This window comes from Chiloscyllium punctatum, chromosome 24, assembly GCF_047496795.1.
Source record: "Chiloscyllium punctatum isolate Juve2018m chromosome 24, sChiPun1.3, whole genome shotgun sequence".
Classification (NCBI taxonomy): domain Eukaryota; kingdom Metazoa; phylum Chordata; class Chondrichthyes; order Orectolobiformes; family Hemiscylliidae; genus Chiloscyllium; species Chiloscyllium punctatum.
In genome coordinates, this window is record NC_092762.1 from 42,922,246 (window position 1) to 42,943,812 (window position 21,567).

Here is a 21,567-nt window from a genome sequence, read left to right on the forward strand (position 1 = left end):
CCATACTTCCCAACTCCTGTCTGATAGCGTCATAATTGCCTTTTCCCCAATTAAATATCTTCCCTTGGTAACTGCTCCTTTCCCTCTCCAAGGCTAAGGTAAATGTGAGGCAGTTGTGGTCATTGTCACCAAAGTATTTTCCCATCGCGAGATCTGACACCTGTCCTGGCTCACTGCTGAGCACCAAATCCAAAATGGCCTCTCCCCTTGTCAGCCTGTCGACATACTGAGTAAGGAAACCCTCCTGAACACACCTGACAAAAACTGCTTCATCCAAACCATCTGCACTAAGGAGGTTCCAGTTGATATCAGGAAAGTTGAAGTCACCCATAACAACCAACCTGCTACATCTGCATTTTTCCAAAATCTGCCAGCCTATGAGTTCTTCAAACTCCCTTCAGCTATTAGGGGGTCTGTGGAAAACCCCAGTGAGGTGACTGCTCCCTTGCTGTTCCTAACTTCCACCCATACTGACTCAGTAGCCAAACTTTCTCAACAACCTTCATTCCTGTAGCTGTGATGCACTCTCTGATTCGCACATTCTCTCCTCTTTTTCCATCCTCCCTGTTCTTTTTAAATGTTCTAAACCCTAGAACATCTAGCAACCATTCCTGCCCCTGTGAAACCCACATCTTCGTTATGGCCATTACATCATAGTCCCAAGTACTGATCCATGCTCTAAGTTCATCACTCTTATTTCTGACACTCCTTGTGTTAAAGCAGACACACTTTAACCGATCCCTTTGTTCCTTTGCATGAAGAACATTCCTGAAACATTCATTACATCCTGTCACTTCCTCATATATAACTCACACCCAGGATATTTGCACCCCTCCGGTTCAGGTGCAACCCATCCTTCTTGTACAGGTCCCACCTTCCCCAGAAGGTATCCCAATGGTCTAAATATCTGAAGCCCTCCCTCCTGCACCTACTGTGCAGCCATGTGTTAAGCTGCACTCACTGCCTGTTCCTCACCTGGATTTTCAGGGAACATCTGTTTAGCAACATGCAGTCCTCTAAGTATCTTCAGAACTGTTTAGTTTCACTTGAACTCTGCAAAGTGCAGTTGCCCTATCCCCAGTAATCATCTGTTAAACTATGAATTATGAGTCTGTCCTCAATAATCACAGTTCTTAAAAAAACTTTACTAAAGTATTAAGATTTATAATTTATTTTGCAAAATTTTCAATATCCAAAGTACCAACACACATTATTCCCATTTACCACTTATGTACCAACCTATCACAACTGTACATCTCTTCATAAGTATGCAGAACTATAAACACAGGTAGTACATCATTACTAGGAGAAAGTGAGGACTGCAGATGCTGGGGATCAGACCTTAAAAATGTGTTGCTGGAAAAGCGCAGCAGGTCAGGCAGCATCAAAGGAACAGGAGAATCGACGTTTTGGGCATAAGCCCTTCAGGAATGAGGAAAGTGTGCCAAGCAGGCTAAGATAAAAGGTAGGGAGGAGGGACTTGGGGGAGGGGCGTTGGGAATGCGATAGGTGGAGGGAGGTGAGGGTGAGGGTGATAGGCCGGAGTGGGGTGGGGGCAGAGAGGTCAGGAAGAAGATTGCAGGTTAGGAAGGCGGTGCTGAGTCCGAGGGCTGGGACTGAGACAAGGTGGGGGGAGGGGGAATGAGGAAGCTGGAGAAATCTGCATCCATCCCTTATGGTTGGAGGGTTCCTAGGTGGAAGATGAGGCGCTCTTCCTCCAGGCGTCGTGTTGCCATGGTCTGGCGATGGAGGCGGCCAAGGACCTGCATGTACTTGGTGGGGTGGGAGGGGGAGTTAAAGTGTTCAGCCACGGGGTAGTTGGGTTGGTTGGTGTGAGTGTCCCAGAGGTGTTCTCTGAAACGTTCTGCAAGTAGGTGGCCTGTCTCCCCAATGTATAGGAGGCCACATCGGGTGCAGCGGATGCAGTAAATGATGTGTGTGGAGGTGCAGGTGAATTCTGATGGATATTGAAGGATCCCTTGGGGCCTTGGAGGGAAGTGAGGGGGGGGGGGGGGGGGGGGAGAGAAAGGAGGGAAGGTGTGGGTGCAAGTTTTGCATTTTTTGCGGTTGCAGGGGAAGGTGTCGGGAGTGGAGGTTGGGTTGGTGGGGGGTGTGGATCTGACAAGGGAGTCGCAGAGGGAGTGGTCTTTCCGGAACGCTGATAGGGGAGGGGAGGGAAATATACCCTTAGTGGTGGGGTCCGTTTGGAGGTGGCAGAAATGACAACGGATGATCCGATATATCTGGAGGTTGGTGGGGTGGTAGGTGAGGACTAGTGGGGTTCTGTCCTGGTGGCGATTGGAGGGGTGGGGTTCAAGGGCAGAGGAACGGGAAGTGGAGGAGATGCGGTGGAGAGCATCGTCGACCACGTCTGAGGGGAAATTGCGGTCTTTGAAGAAGGAGGCCATCTGGGTTGTTCGGTATTGGAATTGGTCCTCCTGGGAGCAGATGCAGTGAAGGCGAAGGAATTGGGAATATGGGATGATGTTTTTACCAGGGGCAGGGTGGGAGGAGGTGTAATCTAGGTAGCTGTGGGAGTCAGTCAGTTTATAATATACGTCCGTGTTGAGTCGGTTATCCGAGATAGAGATGGAGAGGTCTAGGAAGGGGAGGGAGGAGTCTGAGACGGTCCAGGTAAATTTGAGGTCGGGGTGGAAGTTGTTAGTAAAAGGGGATGAACTGTTCAACCTCCTCGTGGGAGCACGAGGTAGCGCCGATACAGCCATCAATGTAGCGGAGGAAAAGGTGGGGGGTGGTGCCAGTGTAGCTGCGGAAGATGAACTGTTCCACATATCCAATGAAGAGGCAGGCATAGCTAGGGCCCATGGCTACTCCTTTGGTTTGGAGGAAGTGGGAGGATTCGAAGGAGAAGTTGTTAAGAGTGAGGATCAGTTCAGTCAGTCGAAGGAGAGTGTCAGTGGAAGGGTACTGGTTGGTTCGGCGGGAAAGGAAGCAGAGGGCTTCAAGACCTTCGTGATGGGGAATGGAGGTGTATAGGGACTGGATGTCCACGGTGAAGATAAGGCGTTGGGGGCCAGGGAAGTGAAAATCATGGAGGAGGTGGAGGGCGTGGGTGGTGTCCCGTTCTTGGACCAAGGGGGACAGGACCGCATCGAGGTATGCAGAAATGAGTTCGGTGGCGCAGGAGCAGGTTGAGACAATGGGTCGGCCGGGGCAGTCAGGTTTGTGGATTTTGGGCAGGAGGTAGAAACGGGTGGTGTGGGGTTGTGGGACTATGAGGTTGGAGGCGGTGGATGGGAGATCCCCTGAGGTGATGAGGTTATGGATGGTCTGGGAGATGATGGTTTGGTGGTGGGAGGTGGGGTCATGGTCAAGGGGGCAGTAGGAGGTGGTGTCCGCGAGCTGGCGTTTAGCCTCAGCAATATAAAGTTCAGTGCGCCAAACTACCACCGCGCCTCCCTCGTCTGCCGGTTTGATGGTGAGGTTGGGGCTTGAGCAGAGGGAGTGGAAGGCTACGTTCTACACATGAGAGGTTGGAGTGGGCGAGAGGGGTGGAGAGGTTGAGGCGGTTAATGTCACGGCAGCAGTTGGCTATGAAGAGATCGAGGGCGGGTAAGAGGCCAGCACGGGGTGTCCAGGTGGATGGGGTGTGTTGGAGGCGGAAGAAGGGGTCGTCAGAGGGTGGGCGAGAATCCTAGTTGAAGAAGTAGGTGCGGAGGCGAAGGCGGCAGAAGAATTATTCGATGTCTCGCCGCGTGTTGAACTCGTTTATCCGGGAGCGTAGGGGCAGGAAGGTGAGGTCTCTGCTGAGGACTGATCTTTCATCCTCAGAGAGGGGTAGTTCTGGAGGGATGGTGAAAATATGGCAGGGCTGGGAGCTAGGACCTGGTGTGGGGCTGGAGCTAGGCGCTGGGTCAGAGATCGGCGAGAGGGCAGGGATCGGTGCGGGGGCGGAGACACATTCGGCGTGTACGCTCCAACCTCTCATCCTCGGAACATGTAGCCTTCCACTCCCTCCGCTCCAACCCCAACCTCACCATCAAACCGGCAGACAAGGGAGGCGCGATAGTAGTTTGGCGCACCGATCTTTATATTGCTGAGGCTAAACGCCAGCTCGCGGACACCACCTCCTACTGCCCCCTTGACCATGACCCCACCTCCCACCACCAAACCATCATCTCCCAGACCATCTATAACCTCATCACCTCAGGGGATCTCCCATCCACCGCCTCCAACCTCAATCTCGAAACCCCGCACCACCCGTTTCTACCTCCTACCCAAAATCCACAAACCTGACTGCCCCGGCCGACCCATTGTCTCAGCCAGCTCCTGCCCCACCAAACTCATTTCTGCATACCTTGGCACGGTCCTGTCCCCCTTAATCCAAGAATTCCCCACCTACGTTCTGATAGAATCTGATAGAAACAGGGAGGATGTTTCCGCTGGCGGGTGAATCTAGAACTTGGAGGCATAAACTCAAAATAAGGGGGAGCAGGGAGGAAGGACTTCTTTACCCTGTGAATCAGTTGAGGCTACCTTGTTGAATGTTTTTAAGGCAAAGATAGGTTTTTGAAAACAAAAGGAATTAAAGATTAAAGGTTATGGTGAGTGGGCAGGTAAGTGGAGCTGAGACCATGAAAAGATAAGCCAAATTCTTACTGAATGGTGGAACAGGCTTGAGGGGCCAATGGCCTACTCCTGCTCCTATTCGCCATCTCGGTGCAATGTGTTCCATACCCAGCTTGCACCAAGTCCAGCAACAACATCCCTGACCAGAGTAGAAAAAGGCAAATTATGTACTGCACAGTAAGGACTTGGGCAGTGTGGGACTGCAGTCCAGTGAGGCGATGGCGGAGTGAGCTACTGCCTATGTATACTGTTCGAAATTCAGTCATTAACACCTGTGGAGGAAACTGCACAGTTTAGTTGGTCACAAGTTGGCCGATGTCATGTTCCCACCTCTGTATAAAGCAGTTCTGGCTCCTCGATATCCCCGGTACAGATTGTAAGATTCCTGGCACAGCAGCTGATAGGAACACTGTTATTCCCGCTGTGAATGAACCACGGAAACTGAGTCCAGTCGGTGTAATTCTTCACTCCACAACACTGATTCTGGAATTGAGCAAATCAGAGTCATCATATTAACAGCGCAGCAAAGACTGCAAAAGATTGGCAGAGGCCAGGCAGCAGACCCCAGAGAGGGGGAGCAGGGGCCCAGGGGTGGGGGGCAGCAGATGCAGGGATTTGGGGGGGGGGGGGGGGGGACCACGGGCGGACCCAGGGAGAGGGGCTGTAGAGCTGCCAGGTGGCAGACCCAGGGAAAGATGTGGGACTCAGGTGGCACATAAGGACATGATGCTCTAGAGATACAAATACGCTAATGCACATGGATTGAGATAGAGATGGTCCCCACGACCTATTTCCTCCTGCATTTTCTAAAAGAACCCAAGCTCTCTTCACATCAGCCGACCCGGTGTACACCCCAATCAATTCTTCAAGAGTCTGGGGGGGGAAGTAAGTTATTGTCTCTACATAGACTGCAGCTTGCTCCAATCTTGCCATAAACTTGTGGAAGCAACAAATGTGGAAGCCAAAAGGTTACTCAAAGCCACAAAGTTAAAACTCAAAACAATTGCAGAAAATACGAAAAAAGGGTTGAAAGGTTGTGCATTCTTGAGAGAGTGGGGATCGAGGGGGGAGGTAAACAAGGAGAGAGCTAGGAATCAATATGCTGCTACAGACACTGACTCGTGTTGAATGGGAGAAAGTGAGGACTGCAGATGTTGGAGCATCAGAGTTGATAAAGTGTGGCGCTGGAAAAGCGCAGTAGGTCAGACAGCATCCAAGGAGCAGGAGAATCAATGTTTCTGAGAATAAGACCTTCATTAAGAATGAGGCTCAGTCAGGAGCTGAGAGATAAATGGGAGGGGTGGTGGGTGGGGTTAGCTGAGAAAGCAATATGTGGATGAAGGAGAGGGAGAAGGTTATAGGTCAGAGGGGGCATGGAGTAGATAAATGGGAAAGGTGATGGAAAGGTCAAGAGGGCGGTGCCAAGTTGGAGGTTTGGGACTGGGATAACGGGGGAGGGGAAATGAGGAAGCTGTTGAAATCCACATTTATCCTATGTGGATGCAGGGTCCCAAGGTGGAATGTGAGATGTTCTTCGTCCAGGCGTCGGGTGATAATGGGTTTGGTGGTGGAGGCGGCCCAGGGCCTGCATGTCTTTGATGGAGTGGGAGGGGGAGTTGAAGTGTTCAGCCACAGTGCGGTGGTTGGTGAGTGAGGGTGTCCCAGAGATGTTCTCTGAAATGATCCGCAAGAAGGCATCCTGTCTCCCCGATGTAGAGGAGACCACAACGGATGCAATAGATGACATTGGGAGAGGTGCAGGTGAATTTCTGACGGATATGGAAAGATCTTTTGTGGCCTTGGACGGAGGTGAGGGGGTGCAGGTCTCTCACTTGCTGCAGTGGCAGGGAAAGGTGCAAGGAGCAGGGTGTGGGGTGCGGACCGTGGACCCTGACGAGGAAGTCACGGAGGGAATAGTCTCTCTGGAACGCCTTAGGGGTGGGGAGGGAAATATCTCTCTGGTGGTGGGGTCTGTTTGGAGGTGGCGGAGGATGATGCAATGTATGTGAGGTTGTGGGGTGGAAGGTGAGGACAGTGGGGTGGGGTTCAGGGGCGGTGGTGTGTGAAGTGGAGGAGACGCACTGGAGGGCATAGTCAACAATGAGGGAAGGGAAGTTGTGACCTTGGAAGGAGACGACCATCTGGGACTTTCTAAGGTGTGATTGGTCATCCTGGGATCAGATGCAGCAGAGGCAGAGAAATTGGAAATGTTCAATCTTTTTTTAAAATATTTTCTGCAATTGTTTTGAGTTTTAACTTTTCGGCATGAATCACTTAGGTTTGTTGCTTCCACAAGTTTATTCCAAGATTGGAGCAAGCTGCAGTCTATGTAGAGACAATAATTTGCTTTCCCCCAGACTCTTGAAGAATTGATTGGAATGTACACTGGGTCGGCCGATGTTAACAGAACTTGGGGTTCTTTTGGAAAACGCGAGAGGAGATAGAGATTGTCCCCACGATCTTTCTCAATCCATGTGGATTGCAGGGGGCAGGGAAGTCAGAAGCACCAGCTGAGACTCTTGGCAGAAAAGGAGGAGATTGTGTTGACTGCAGACAGGAACCGTACAATAGTTGATGCTGCAAGAGATGAGGGAGAGTTGGCAAACACAATGAGCAACTGGATAAAGAGAGTCTGATTGAAATCGTAACCAAAACTGTAACTGGACATAGTCAGACTAACACTCTGGGTCCTGTGTCGAGAGTGGGAGGGGGGGTTGAATTGTTTGGCCACAGGGCGGTGGGATTAGTTGGTGCAGGTGTCCCAGAGATGTTCTCTGAAGCACTCTGCAAGTAGACGTCCTCTACTCCCCCCTCCCACTCTGCCAAGGACATGCAGGTCCTGGGCCACCTCCATCGCCAAACCCTCATCACCTGACGACTGGAGGAAGAATGCCTCATCTTCCGCCTTGAATCCCTGCAACCACATAGGATAAATGTGGATTTCACCAGTTTCCTCATTTCTCCCCCCCCCCATTCCAACCTTTCAACTCAGCACTACCCTCACAACCTGTCCATCTTCCTTCACACCTATCTGCTCCACCCTCCTCACTGACCTATCACCATTACCCCCCACCTCCATTTACCTTTCGCACTATCAGCTGCCTTCCCCTCATCTCACAAGCCTCATTCCTGATGAAGGGCACTTGCCCGAAACATAGATTCTCCTGCTCCTCGGGTGCTGCCTGACCTGCTGTGCTTTTCCAGCACCACACTCTCGACTCGGATCTCCAGTATCTGCAGTCCTCACTTTCTCCTACTCTGACTCCTATGTCCAGTTCTGGTTCGAGTACACTCTAGACAGGAGTCTTGTCTCTGAAATCTCACCTGCTGCTGTAGCCGGTCTACTGCTCTACTCTCAAACGTGGAGTTGTTACCAGTATAGTTCTTGAAGATCTCATTAAAATGATCCAGGTCAGTAGTGTCTACCTAGCAAAAAATGAAAAGCACAAGAAACAAACAGCTGGAGACTTACTCTGGAAGAGGGAAAGAGAGAGACACAATGAGACCTCAATCTAAACACAAGCTGGAGTTGGTCTTTGACAACGTCAGCATGTGCTGAATGAAGTGCTTCACAATCAATGCAGTTTCTTTGAAGACAAAATCAAAATTCTGCAGAAGCTGAAAACGTTGGAAATACTCAGCAGGTCATACAGCACTTGTGCAGAAAAAACAGAGTTAATGTTGCAGGTCGATGATTTCGTTTCATCGATAATTTAGAAATCGAATCAAAATTGAAACCCGACAGTGTGGGAACAGAACCATTTGGTCCAACAAATCCACACTGACCCTTCAAAGAGTATCCCACCCAGAACCATTCCCCTATCCTATAACTCTACATTGACCCCTGACTAATGCACTTAACCTACACATTGCTGAACACTGTGGGCAATTTAGCTTGGCCAATTCACCCCAACCTGCACATCTTTGGACTGAGGGGGGAAACTGGAGCATCCAGAGGAAACCCACACAGACATGGGGAGAAATGTGCAAACTCCACACAAACAGTCGCCTGAGGCTGGAATTGAACCCAGGTACCTGGCGCTGAGAGTCAGCAGTGCTAACCACTGAACTACCGTGCCATCACTTATAATGTAGGAACATGTGAATACAAGCCTGCAAAAACAGCAGTGTTATAAATATCAATTTGTTTTTATTGATACTGGAGATAAATATCAGCCAGACCACCACAGAGAATGCGTCTATTTTTTTCTTTTAATAATGCTACTGAATTTGTTTACATCACATCTGGTTTTACAGATTAGCTAAAAAGGACAGGACAGCATCTCTCCCCTCCTCCCGCTACATATCCCCTCCAACCGCCCCCCCACCCCACACACACACACACACACAGCACAGTATTTCTTCAGTACAGTGTTGTGCTCTGCTGGGAATCCTAGGCTGAGCACTCTAAGTTCTTGACTGGAATGTGAACACAACTTCTGGCTCAACCTGAGACCAAGGCCAAAGGTAACACTGGAAGTTCAGTCCCACATTGACTTTGCTGGACAGTCACAACCAGAGGAACTGTGCCTCAAATTGTAACGATCACAGCCTTTGATCACAGAGAAGGTTGGTTCAATCTCTGGCCAGCTCCCTCAACACTCCCTACAATGACAGCGAAACCAACATGATTATTTGAAAACAACGGCATACTCACTTGAACACTGTTGATGTATCCGAGGGTCCCTGTCGTGACTTCCAGAATAAACAGAATCAGGATTAAGTACAGGAACTATTAAAGAAGATGATGGAGAGAGAGAGAGAGGACAATGTTTATTTTACAGATGGAAATAGTCATACTGAATATTAAATGTTCTAAGACAAAAACAAAGAGTCTCGAACACACTTCCCTTTCAACTCAATTGTTTTAAAAAAAACTAGAAAACCTTCTCCATCTCTTTGTTACTACTCCAAACAGGAGAGCTCTGATGTATGTAATACTGGTTTCTCTTGCACACCTCACAGATTTACTGGAGCTCATCTGCAATCAATCTGAAGTCTGCTGTTCACTAAGGTTCAACTCCATCTATGTTGACCTCTCTTTTAGCTGCCCTCCACTTTGCCCTCTGGGAGAGACGACTGCAGCTTTTCAGCTCTGAAAATAGGTCACTTTGCTCTTGCAGATTCAAGTAACTCTTTGGTACCTCTAGGGGAGGCAGCGGTGAATTGGTAATGTCCCTGGACTAGCAATCCAAAACTCAGGCTAACGTTCTGGGGACCTGGGTTCAAATCTCACCATGACACAGTGAAATTCAAATTCAAGAAAAAAGTCTTGAATTTAAAAAGTAACCTAACGATAAACAATTGTCAAGAAAATTCAACTGGTTCACTTTTTTACTTAGGGAACGAAATCTATCTTACTTGATCCTGGCCTACAGGTAACTCCAGACCCACAGCAATGTGGTTGACTCTTAACTGCTCTCAGAAACAGCCCACACAAGTCTCCCAGTTCAAGTGTGAGACAGCCTACATCACACGAACCAATAAAGAGAATTGTCTCGCGGTATGTAAATTGAATGCTTAGATGTCTTAGCATCAACATCACAAGGTCCTCGATTGCTTCTGTGGGTCTTCACCTGAGACATTCAGCAAAATCGGCTTCTGAGGAAGGGTCACTTGACCGTAAACGTTAGCTGATTTCTCTCCACGGATACTGTCAGACCTGCTGAGCTTCTCCAGCAATTTCTGTTTTTGTTTCTGATTTATAGTGTCTGCAGTTCTTTTGGCTTTTATTTGGATAGAATATAGCACCTTATGAGCTTTACACTTGTTACATCAAGTTTTCTACTGTTAATAAATATCTTTCATCTTTATAAAAAGAACCTCTATCTCTTATCCTTCTAATTTCCACATTGCACCTGCCATCTTGTGTTCTAGAAACCTAGAAAACGGGAGAACTGGGCAACTCAGGCCTTTGAGTCTGCTCTGCCACTCAATAGGATCATGGCTGATCATTCAACTCAGTCCCCTGTTCCTGCTTTCTCCATGTTTCCTTTGATCTCTTCAGTCTGAAGAATTGTATCTAATCTCTTCTTGGAAATATTCAATGTCTTGGCTTCAACTGCTTTCAATGGCAGAGAATTCCAAACAGGCTTCCTAGTCTCCAGATGAAGGAATTCTTCACTCCTCAAAGCCTAAACCTGTATCCGGTTTCTGGACTCCTCAGTCATTAGGCACATCCTTCCCACATTTACCCTGTCAAGTCTTGTTAATATTTTATAGGTTTCTACAAAACGATGCCCTCTTCCTTCTAAACACCAATGAATATAGAGTAATAGAGACGTGCTGTACGGAAACAGGCTCTTCGATCCAACTCTCCCACGCTGACCAGATATCCTAAATTAATCTCATGCCTTTTACCAGCACTTGGCCCATAACCCTCTAAACCCTTCTTAATCATGTACCCATCCAGATGCCCTTTAAATGTTGTAATTGTACCAGCCTTCACTACCTCCTCATTCCACACACACACACCACTCTACATGAACAAGTTGGCCCTTAGGTCCCTTTTAAATCTTTCTCCCCTCACCGTAAACCTAAGGCCTTTGGTTTTGGTCTTCCCTATCCTGGGGAAAAGACCTTGTCTTTTTACCGTTTCTAGGCCCCTCATGAATTTCTGAAGTTCTGTAACATTAGCCTCCAATGTTCCAGGGAAAATAGCCCCAGCCTATTCAGCCTCTCCTTGTATTTCAAACCCTCCAACCCTGCACCATCCTTTAATTCTTTTCAGAACTCTGAAATTTCACAACATCCTTCTTGTAGCAGAGAAATCAGAATTGAATGCAGTATTCCAAAAGTTGCCTAACCAACGTAGAAGCAAATTATTGCAGATGCTGGAATCTGTACCAAAAACAAAAAATGCTGGAGATCACAGCGGGGCAGGCAGCATCCATGGGGAGACAGCAAGCTAACGTTCCAAGTCTGGATGACTTCTTCAGAGCTGACATGAAGTACGGAGGGGGCACAGTGGCTAGCACTCCCCCAGGGCTCCAGCCGCACGCTATTGCAGCGCATGCAGACCTAATGCCCTATCCTATCCCTGTAATCCTGCACTTCCCATGGCTAATCCACCTAGTCGACACATCCCTGGGTGATTTAGCATGGCCAATCCACCTAGCCTGTCTATCTTTGTACAGTGGGAGGAAACCAGAGTACCTGGGGTTGGAATCGAAGCCAGGACCCTGGTGCTGTGAGGCAGCAGTGCTAACCACTGAGCCACCGTGCCACCTCATAAATTAAAGTGCGGAAACAGGCCATTTGGCTCTCACCAACTCCACACCAACCCTCCAAAGAGTAACCCACCCAGACCCATTCCCCTGACTAATGCACCTAACCTACACACTCCTGAACACTGTGGGCAATTTAGCATGGCCAATTCACCTAGCCTGCACATCTTTGGACTGTGGAAGGAAACTGGAGCAACCAGAAGAAATCCACATGGATTTGGGGAGAATGTGCAAACTCCACATAGTCACCGGAAACTGGAATCGAACCCGGTTCCCTGGCAATGTGAGGCAGCAGTGCTGGCCACTGTGCCACACTGTGGCATACCAGACAACATCCTAGTAAATCTCCTCTGAACCTTCTCCAATGCTTCCACATCCTTCGTATAATGCAGTGACCAGAACTGTACCAAGTGCAGCTACACCAGAATTTTGTACAGCTGCAGCATGACCTGGTGGCTCCGAAACTCAATCCCTCTACCAATAAAAGCTTCTTAACAACCCTATCAACCTGGGTGGCAACTTTCAGAGATCTATGTATATGGACACTGAAATCTCTCTGCTCACCTACACTACCAAGAATCTTACCATTAACCCAGTACTCTGCATTCCTGTTGCTCCATCCAAAGTGAATCACCTCTCACTATTCTGTAATAATATCCATTTGCCACCTCTCCGCCCAGCTCTGCAGCTTATCTATGTCCCTCTGTAACCTGAAACATCCTTCAGCACTATCCACAACTCCATCGACCTTAGTGTTATCTGTAAATTTACTAACCTATCCTTCTATGCCCTCATCCTGGTCGTTTACAAAAATGAGCTGAAAATGTGTTGCTGGAAAAGCGCAGCAGGTCAGGCAGCATCCAAGGAACAGGAGAATCGACGTTTCGGGCATCAACCCTTCTTCAGGAATGAGGAAAGTGTGTCCAGCAGGCTAAGATAAAAAGGTAGGGAGGAGGGACTTGGGAATGCGATAGGTGAAGGGAGGCCAAGGTGAGGGTGATAGGCTGGATTGGGGTGGGGGTGGAGAGGTCAGGAAGAAGATTGCAGGTTGGGAAGGCAGTGCTGAGTTCGAGGGATTTGACTGAGACAAGGTGGGGGGAGGGGAAAATGAAGAAACTGGAGAAATCTGCATTCATCCCTCGTGGATGGAGGGTTCCCAGGTGGAAGATGAGGTGCTCTTCCTCCAACCGTTGTGTTGCCATGGTCTGGCGATGGAGGAGTCCAACGACCTGCATGTCCTTGGTGGAATGGGAGGGGGAGTTGAAGTGTTGAGCCATGGGGCGGTTGGTCCGGGTGTCCCAGAGGTGTTCTCTGAAACGTTCCACAAGTTGGTGGCCTGTCTCCCCAATGTAGAGGAGGCCACATCGGGTGCAGCGGATGCAATAGATGATGTGTGGGGAGGTGCAGTGGAATTTGTGGCGGCGATGGAAGTGTCCCTTGGAGCCTTGGAGGGAGGTAAGGGGGGAGGTGTGGGCGCAAGTTTTGCATTTCTTGCGGCTGCAGGGGAAGGTGCCGGGAGTGGAGGTTGGGTTGGTGGGGGGGTGTGGACCTAACGAGGGAGTCACGGAGGGAGTGGTCTTTCCACCCCGACCTCAAATTCACCTGGACCGTCTCAGACTCCTCCCTCCCCTTCCTAGACCTTTCCATTTCCATCTCGGGTGACCGAATCGACACGGACATTTATTATAAACCAACCGACACCCACAGCTACCTAGACTACACCTCCTCCCACCCTGCCCCCTGTAAAAATGCCATCCTATATTCCCAATTCCTTTGTCTCTGCCGCATCTGCTCCCAGGAGGACCAGTTCCAAAACCGTACCACCCAGATGGCCTCCTTCTTCAAGGACCGCAATTTCCCCCCAGACGTGATTGATGATGCCCTCCACTGCATCTCTTCCACTTCCCACTCCTCCAACCTTGAGCCCTGCCCCTCCAACCGCCACCAGGACAGAACCCCACTGGTCCTCACCTACCACCCCACCAACCTCCATGTCCAACGTATCATCCGCCGTCATTTCCGCCACCTCCAAACAGACCCCACCACCAGGGACATATTTCCCTCCCCTCCCCCATCAGTGTTCCGAAAAGACCACTCCCTCCGTGACTCCCTCGTCAGGTCCACACCCCCCACCAACCCAACCTCCACTCCCGGCACCTTCCCCTGCAACCGCAAGAAATGCAAAACTTGCGCCCACACCTCCCCCCTTACCTCCCTCCAAGGCCCCAAGGGACACTTCCATATCCACCACAAATTCACCTGCACCTCCACACACATCTATTGCATCCACTGTACCCGATGTGGCCTCCTCTATATTGGGGAGACAGGCCGCCTACTTGCGGAACGTTTCAGAGAACATCTCTGGGACACCTGGACCAACCAACCCAACCACCCCGTAGCCCAACACTTCAACTCCCCCTCCCACTGCACCAAGAACATGCAGGTCCTTGGACTCCTCCATCGCCAGACCATAGCAACACGACAGTTGGAGGAAGAGCACCTAATCTTCCGCCTGGGAACCCTCCAACCACAAGGGATGAACTCAGATTTCTCCAGTTTCCTCATTTCCTCCCCCCCGCCTTGTCTCAGTCAAATCCCTCGAACTCAGCACCGCCTTCTTAACCTACAATCTTCTTCCTGACCTCTCCGCTCCGCCCCCACCCCACTCCAGCCTATCACCCTCACTTTGACCTCCTTCCACCTATCGCATTCCCAATGCCCCTCCCCCAAGTCCCTCCTCCCTACCTTTTATCTTAGCCTGCTGGACACACTTTCCTCATTCCTGAAGGGCTGATGCCCGAAACATCGATTCTCCTGTTCCTTGGATGCTGCCTGACCTGCTGCGCTTTTCCAGCAACACATTTTCAGCTCTGATCTCCAGCATCTGCAGTCCTCACTTTCTCCTCGTTTACAAAAATGACAAACAGCAGTGGTCCCAAGACAGATCCTTGCTGTTCATCATTAATAACTGAACTCCAGGATGAACATTTCCCATCAACCACCACCCTGTCTTCTTCCAACCAGCCAACTTCTGATCCAAACCGCTAAATCACCCTCAATCCCACGCTTCTGTACTTTGTGCAATAACCTCCCATGGAGAACCTTAAACGCCTTACTGAAAGCCATTTACACATTGTTGTGGTTCTGTTCCCCGAGCTGGGAATTTGTGTTGCAGACGTTTCGTCCCCTGTCTAGGTGACATCCTCAGTGGTTGGGAGCCTCCTGTGAAGCGCTTCTGTGATCTTTCCTCCGGCATTTGTAGTGGTTTGAATCTGCCGCTTCCGGTTATCCGTTCCAGCTGCCGGTATATTGGGTCCAGGTCGATGTGTTTGTTGATTGAATCTCTGGATGAGTGCCATGCCTCTAGGAATTCCCTGGCTGTTCTCTGTTTGGCTTGTTCTATAATAGTAGTGTTATCCCAGTCAAACTCATGTTGCTTGTCATCCGCGTGTGTGGCTACTAAGGATAGCTGGTCATGTCATTTCGTGGCTAGTTGGTGTTCATGGATGTGGATCGTTAGCGGTCTTCCTGTTTGTCCTATGTAATGCTTTTGCAGTCCTTGCATGGGATTTTGTGCACTACGTTGGTTTTGCTTATGCTGGGTATTTCCTGGTGAGTTGTTGTCTGAGAGTGGCTGTTGGTTTGTGCGCTGTTATGAGTCCTAGTGGTCGCAGTAGTCTGACTGTCAGTTCAGACATGTTCTTGATGTATGGTAGTGTGGCTAGTCCTTTGGGTTGTGGCGTGTCCTCATTCCATTGTCTTTCCCTTAGGCATCTGTTGATGAAATTGCGAGGGTATCCGTTTTTGGTGAATACATTGTATAGGTGTTCCTCTTCCTCTTTTTGCAGTTCAGGTGTGCTGCAGTGTGTTGTGGCCCTTTTGAACAGTGTCTTAATGCAACTTCTTTGGTGTGTGTTGGGGTGGTTGCTTTCGTAGTTCAGGACTTGGTCTGTGTGTGGGGCTTTCCTGTATACTTTTATGGTGAATTCTCTGTTCGGTGTTCTCTGTACCATCACGTCTAGGAATGGGAGTTGGTTGTCCTTTTCTTCCTCTCTAGTGAATCTGATTCCTCTGAGTGTGACTTTGATGATCCGGTGTGTGTTCTCTATTTCTGTGTTTTTAATGATTACAAAGGTATCATCTACATATCTGACCCAGAGTTTGGGTTGAATTTGCGGTAAGACTGTTTGTTCTAATCTTTGCATTACAGCTTCTGCTATGAGTCCAAAGATGGGTGAGCCCATGGGAGTGCCGTTGATTTGTTCATATATTTGGTTGTTGAATATGAAGTGTGTTGTGAGGATCAGGTCCAGTAGTTTGAGTATGCAGTCTTTGTTGATAGGTTCCTGTCTTGTTGTCTGTTCTGTATGTCCAGCAGGTTGGCTATTGTTTCTCTGGCTATTGTTTTGTCCATTTTGAACTAATTTACACCATATACCGCATCAACTATGTATTTGCCCACTCACTCAACTCACTCAAAATGACATAAGCTTCTCTGCATCCTCTTCACAGCTCACCCACTAACCAAGCTTGGTGTCATCAGCAAAATGGAGATATTACATTTATTTCCCTCATCAAAATAATCAATAACATATTGTGAATAGTTGGCGGTCCAAGCACTAAACCCTGTGGTACCACAGTAGTCATTGCTGCCATTCAGAAAAAGACCCATGCATTCCTATTTTGTTTACTGTTTGTTTTCTCTATCTGTGCTAGTACATCACCCCTATCCCATGCCTTTGAACCTTACATTTTAACCTCTTACATGAGATCTTACCATAAGCCTCTAAAAATCCAAGTAAACCACATTCCCAATGGCTTCCCCTCAGAAATTCTTCTAGTTACATCCTCAAAATTCCTGTAGATTCATCAAGCGTAATATTCCTTTTGTAAATTCAAGATGACCCAATCCAATCCTCTCACTGTTTTCCAGTGCGCTGCCATTAAATCTTCTACATTGGACTTTAGCATTTTTGTACCAGCCTCGACCACTTCCTCTGGTAGCTCACTCCATTCATGTACCAACCCTGCATGAAAACATTGCCCCTTAGATTCCTTATAAATCTTTAAACTGTCACCTTACGCTTACGCCTTCTAACTTTGGACTCCAAACATACCATGGGAAAAGACCTTGGCTATTCACCCAATCCATGCCCTTCATGATTTTATAAGGTCACCCCTCAGCCTTTGACACTCCAGGGAAAACAGCCCCAGCCTATTCATCCTCTCCCTATAGCTCAAACCCTCCAACCCTAGCAACATTGTTGGCAATCTTTTCTGAACCCTTTCAAGCTTCTCAACATCTTTTCTAAAGCTAGGAAACCAAAACTGAATGCAGTATTCCAAACATGGCCTAACCAGTGTCTTGTAGAGCCACAACTCGACCTTCCAACTCCTAGACTCAATGCTCTGACCAATAAAGGCAAGCGTACCAAACAATTTCTTCACTATCCAGTCCACCTACGACTCCACTTTCAAGGAACTATGAAAGGTCCCAAATGCACTTCAAGGTCTCTTTGTTCTATAACACTCCCCAGGACCTTACCATTAAGTGTACAAGTCCTGCTCTGGTTTGCCCTACCAAAATGCAGCACCTCACATTCACCTGAACAGCAATGGACCACCATCCCTTCATGGGACAGGTACATATTTGCTAATGCCATTCATGGGGATTTAAACCAAGTTGGCAGGGGAATGAGATACGCAGTGGTGTTGTGCAGAAGAACGTAAAAGAAAGACATGTATTTTGCGTTTCACTTCACAGTGGAAGACAAATAATATGCCAATAATTGATGACAAGGAATCTATGGCAGATGAAGACCGAGAAACAATCATTATCAGTGAAGAGGTAGTGTTGGGCAAGCTAATGGGGCTAAAGGTAGAAAAGTCTTCTAGCCCTGATGGAACGCATCCCAAGGTATTAAAAGAGATGATGGGGAAATAGCAAATGCACTCGTGGTAATTTACCAAACTTCGGTGGACTCTGAGGCAGTTCTGGCAGATTGTAAAACAGCAATGTGACTCCACTGTTTAAAAATGATGGACAAAAGGTGGTTAACTATAGGCGTGTTAGCTTAACTTCTGTAGTGGGGAAAATGCTCAAAACTGTCATCAAAGAAGAAATAGTGAGACATCTGGATAGACATTGTTCCAACAGGCAGACACGGTCGTAGGTTCATGAAACGCAGGTCATGCTTAACTAATTTACTGGAATTCTTTGAGGACATTATGAGGGCGGTGGACCTGGTGTATCTGGATTTCCGAAGGGCATTTGACAAGGTGCCGCACAAATGGCTGCTGCATAAGATAAAAGTACACAGTGTTACCGGTCAGGTATTAGCATGGATAGAAGATTGGATAACAGAAAGCAAAGAGTACGGATAAACGGGTGTTTTTCTGGTTGGTGATCAGAAGCTAATTATGTCCCTCAGGAACCAATTATTTGCAATCTACATAAATGATCTAGAGTTGAGTACCAAGTGTACTGTGTCAAAGTTCACAGATGACATTAAGATGAGTGGTAGAGCAAAGTCTGCAGAGGAACACAGATAGGTTAAGTGAGTGGGCAAGGGTCTGGCAGATGGAATACAATGTTGGTAAATGTGAGGTCATCAATTTTGGTAGGAATAACAGTAAAATGGACTATTATTTAAAAATTGCAGCATGGTGCTATGCAGAGGGTCCTGGGTGTCGTTGAATCACAATGGGTTGGTTTGCAGGTGCAGCAGGCAGTTAAGGCAAATGCAATATTGTTCTTCATTGTTAGAAGCATGGAGTTTAAAAATGGAGGGGTTATACTACAACTGTATAGAGCCCTGGTGAGGCCACACCTTAAGTACTGTGTACAGTTTTGGTTCATTTGATTGATTCTGGAATTCAGAAGGTTGGCTTCTGAGGAGAGATTGCATAGACTGGGACTATACTCATTGAAATTTAGAAGACTGAAGGAGGCATCTTACAGAAACATATAAAATTATGAAGGGAACAGATAAGATAGAAGCATGGAGGTTGTTTCCACCAGCAGGTAAAACTAGAACTAGGGGACATGGTATTAAATCTGCTCCCCCTTATTTTGAGGCTAAGGTGAGGAAGAGCTTCTTCACCCGAAGGGTTGTGAATCTGTGAAGCAATTGAAGCTACCTCACAATGTTTTTAAGGCAAAGAAAGATAGATTTCTGAACAGTAAAAGACTTAAAGGTTCAGGTGAGCAGGCAGGTTAAGTAGAGCTGAGTGCACAAAAACATCAGCCATGATTTTACTGAATCATGGAGCAGGCTTGATGGGCCAAATGGCCTATTCTTATTTCTTTTGTTCCTATGTAGCACACAGCATATACAGTCAAGTTTAACACAAGGGTTCTCAGCAAGGCTAGATGGCATTTGCTTTAATGCAAGAAGGCTTGCAAGTAAGGTAGATGAGTTGAGCGCGCTCATTAGATATCATTGTTATCACAGACATGGTTGAAGCAGGGGAATACCAGCAGCTCAATATTCTGGGGTACCGAAACTTCAGGAAAGATAGGTGTGAGTGTAAAAGAAAAGGCGGTGTTGCGATATTGGTTGAGGAATTAGTTACTGAAATAAGGATGGATGATGTCAAAGGAGGTTACTGAATTGAGGTCATATGGGTAGAACTTAACAAAATGGGGCAATCACATTGGTGGAGGTGCACTATAAACCCTAAACAAGTTGGTGAGAAATAGAAAGATAGAAGTATAAAAATAATTGGGTAATAATGGTAGAGGATTCCTGATATTAACTGGGATAGACAAAGCGTGAAAGGTTTAGAGGAATTTGAAATGTATCTAGGAAAGCCTTTAAACAATCATGTATGAAATGTGACAGCAGCGCTATACCTGATTTTAAGGAAATGAAGAACTTTTAGTGACAATGACTATAACTCAATAAGGTATTCATGGAAAGAAATAAAAATAGACCAGTTTTGAACTGGGGGCAGCCAATTTTAATAGGAGAGGGGAATTGGCCAAGGTGGAGTGAAAGCAGCTACTTGTAAGAAAATCCACATTGAAGTAATGGGAGGTTTTTTAAAAAAAATAGCGAAAATGCAGGGCCAACCTTCTTCTGTAAAAGAAAAAGAGAACTCTGGATGTCAAGAAATGTACAGGATTGGATAAGAAGGGGAAGTTTATGGAGTTTAGAACATTAGAGCAGAGAAGGATGAGGGGGGACCTGACTGAGGCATAAAATTATGAGGAGAAAGTAAGGACTGCAGATGCTGGAGATCACAGCTGAAAAATGTGTTGATGGAAAAGATTATGAGGGTAAACAGTAGGAAATCTTTTCCCTCTAGTAGATAACCAGGGTGCAATCACTAAAGGTAAAAGTAGGAGGTTTAGAAGCAACTTAAGAATTTTTCACCCAGAGGGCATTAGGTATCTGGAACACTCTGTCTTGAAATATGGTAGAAGTGGGAACCATTTCAACTTGAGAAAAGATTAAGATCACCTGAACAGCCATAGCATGCAAGTTCTGGAAAACTGAACCAGAGTAGACTGGTGCTTGATGACCAGTCTGTGCTGTAAAACTCTCGCTCTGACAAGAAACAAGAGCTGCAAATCATATTGAACCAAATCAGCATCGGACTTTCATGGACTAAGTTCAATATTCACTGATCAATAACCATATTCACTCAGAGGTCAGTATGAATGCTCAGTCACAGTGTGTAGGTTTATAATACTAACTTGACACCGCCAATATGAAGAGTTCAGTAATATCTTTCATAATTCTAAGAGTTCAGTTATAGCAGATAGTTGCAGTTTACTCCCCTGTTGTGTCAGAGTCACAGGCAACTCATTCATGCCAACCCAGGTATCCTAAAATTAGCTAGGACAATTTGACAGCGTTTGGCCCATACCTCTCCAACCCCTTCCTATCCATGCACCTGTCCCAAAAGTCTTAAATGGTGTGATTGTGCTTACCCTCTATCACTTCCTCTGGCAACTCATTCCACACATGCACCACCCTCTGAAAAACTTATCCCTCAGGTCCCTTTTAAAATCTTTTGCTTCCCACCTTAAACCTATGCCCTCTAGTTTTAGGCTTCCCTACCCTGTGGAAAAAGACCTTGGTTATTCACTTTATCTATGCCACTCATGATTTGTAAACCTCAATAAGATCACCCCTCAGCCTCCAAAGCTCCAAGGAAATAAGTCCCAGCTCATCTACTCCCTCCTTTATAACTCAAACCTTTCAGTCCCAGCAACATTAGAATCATAGAATCCTTAGTGTGGAAACAGGCCCATTTGGCCAAGTCCACACTAAACCCTCCGAAGAGTATCCCACCCAGAGCCCATTCCCCTACCGTATTACTCTACATTTACCCTGAAGTAAAGCTACACTTTCCTGAACACTATGGGTAATTTCATACATCCAATTCATCTAACCTGCACATCTTTGGGACAGTGAGGGGAAACCCACGCAGACACAGGGAGAATGTGCAAAACACCGCAGACAGTTGCCAGAGGCTGGAATCAAACCCAGTTCCCTGGTGTTGTGAGACAGTAGTTTTATCGTTCCTATAGCAGGGTGACCAGAATTGTACACAGTACACCAGAAATGATTCTGGAATGTCCCAAGCGTCCAGCTGTACTCACTGTTCCCTGTCGGCAACGACTCTGGTTGATGATGAAGCACATTCCAATGATCCCGGTGAGGGCGAGCAATGCAGCAACTGCAAAGCTGAGGCCGGCGGGCAGCAGAAGATAATCATTTCCAATGAAATGTTGGTATCT

At 47.4% G+C, this 21,567-nt stretch overlaps 1 protein-coding gene across 1 annotated transcript in view; it reads right to left on the bottom strand.

Moving 5' to 3' along the window:
• LOC140494871 (tetraspanin-3-like) overlaps positions 1-21,567 on the bottom strand; it is a 29,734-nt gene that overhangs the window by 3,356 nt on the left and 4,811 nt on the right. Inside the window, exons 2-5 of the mRNA XM_072594546.1 lie at positions 21,430-21,565; positions 9,248-9,322; positions 7,915-8,016; positions 4,921-5,073 (exon numbers count right to left, since the gene is read on the bottom strand). Of these exons, the coding sequence (XP_072450647.1) occupies positions 4,921-5,073; positions 7,915-8,016; positions 9,248-9,322; positions 21,430-21,565 (466 nt within the window). The remainder of the gene's footprint in view (positions 1-4,920; positions 5,074-7,914; positions 8,017-9,247; positions 9,323-21,429; positions 21,566-21,567) is intronic.